Source organism: Penaeus monodon, chromosome 20 (genome assembly GCF_015228065.2).
Source record: "Penaeus monodon isolate SGIC_2016 chromosome 20, NSTDA_Pmon_1, whole genome shotgun sequence".
Lineage (NCBI taxonomy): Eukaryota > Metazoa > Arthropoda > Malacostraca > Decapoda > Penaeidae > Penaeus > Penaeus monodon.
In genome coordinates, this window is record NC_051405.1 from 44,216,756 (window position 1) to 44,217,955 (window position 1,200).

Below are 1,200 nucleotides of genomic sequence, written 5' to 3' on the forward strand. Positions count from 1 at the left end.
TGAATCCAGCAGGTGAAGTATCATTTGAACATCTCCGAGGCTCCATTATTTTCTAAAGCCACCTGGAGTGGTATTCAACAAAGATAAAGGTCTCTAAAATTTTTACTTGACAAAAAAAAGTCTTTGACTATTCTGACTCCTCATGAAAATATCCTTAATTCCTGGTTTTTGTCTACGATTCGGCTGGTATATAAGATAAGTCTGGAGGTATCCCACACATTCAAGGACTGTCTTTAAATTGCCCTTATAAGATGCCTACAACTATACTGTAACTTGACAGTTGTTGGAAATAACTCATCATCAATAATGATAAAAGCTTTCCTGATACTTTTTTACTTATTTTCAAATGTTAATTGGGTTGTTTCCTCCTTGTTTACTGCAGTTTTCCCATAGATAAATACCATCTCAGCTGATGTAATGATGACAAATGTAGAGGATGTCACATAATCATATAAAGGATATTGAATAGTAATTATATACTTGAGATTCATTGCAATAGTAATTTTATTTCATTATTACATAATTAAAGGGTCTTTTAAGATGTAAATATTAGTACTAGTCAAGTGTTAACTTTGAAATGTGGCACAGAGCACGGTTTTTGGAGTCAAGACCATTTTTAGGACGGTCCTTAAATTTGTCAGAGAAAATTCTGTGACCTTTCATGAATACTGCCCCTGGTCATAATTAATTTATAATTGTAATAATAGTTTCCAATACAAATGTTTAGTGGCAACGACATAAAAATTGTGTGTATTTTACACTGTTCTTCATTACCATTGATTTTATAAGATACCATCGGTGTAAGTTATAACTTCTTAGTCTTAGATGCCAAAATATATGGTAATTAACATATCTGATACATATTATCCATTTTTAAATGATTTGTATTTTTCTTACAGCTGTCTTACATGCTCTGTCAGTACCCCTTCTTTGTTTGCCCCGTGGAATACAGTGAGGCCGAAGATAGTTTTAAATATGATTGTGACCCTTCGCCAATCTTCCGACCTCAGGAGTACAGCTTGCCAGAAACAATGGCCAATTTCTCAGCACTGGTATGTAAAGAAATGATATTTGATAGTCTCAAGGAAGTGTTTTGGCCTGACAGAGCCAGAAAACCTAACTTTTACATAGATATTTGTGACCATACCAGTTTAAATCAGATGTGCTTGATATCAACATATTGCAACATATTAAGTACAA

At 33.4% G+C, this 1,200-nt stretch overlaps 1 protein-coding gene across 1 annotated transcript in view; it reads left to right on the top strand.

The window, feature by feature from the left end:
- The window catches only part of LOC119585858 (phosphatidate cytidylyltransferase, photoreceptor-specific-like), a gene marked incomplete at its 3' end in the record, with an annotated part of 26,528 nt that overhangs the window by 11,314 nt on the left and 14,014 nt on the right, over positions 1 to 1,200 (top strand). The window contains 1 exon segment of the mRNA XM_037934590.1: positions 900 to 1,052. Within this exon segment, the coding sequence (XP_037790518.1) occupies positions 900 to 1,052 (153 nt within the window).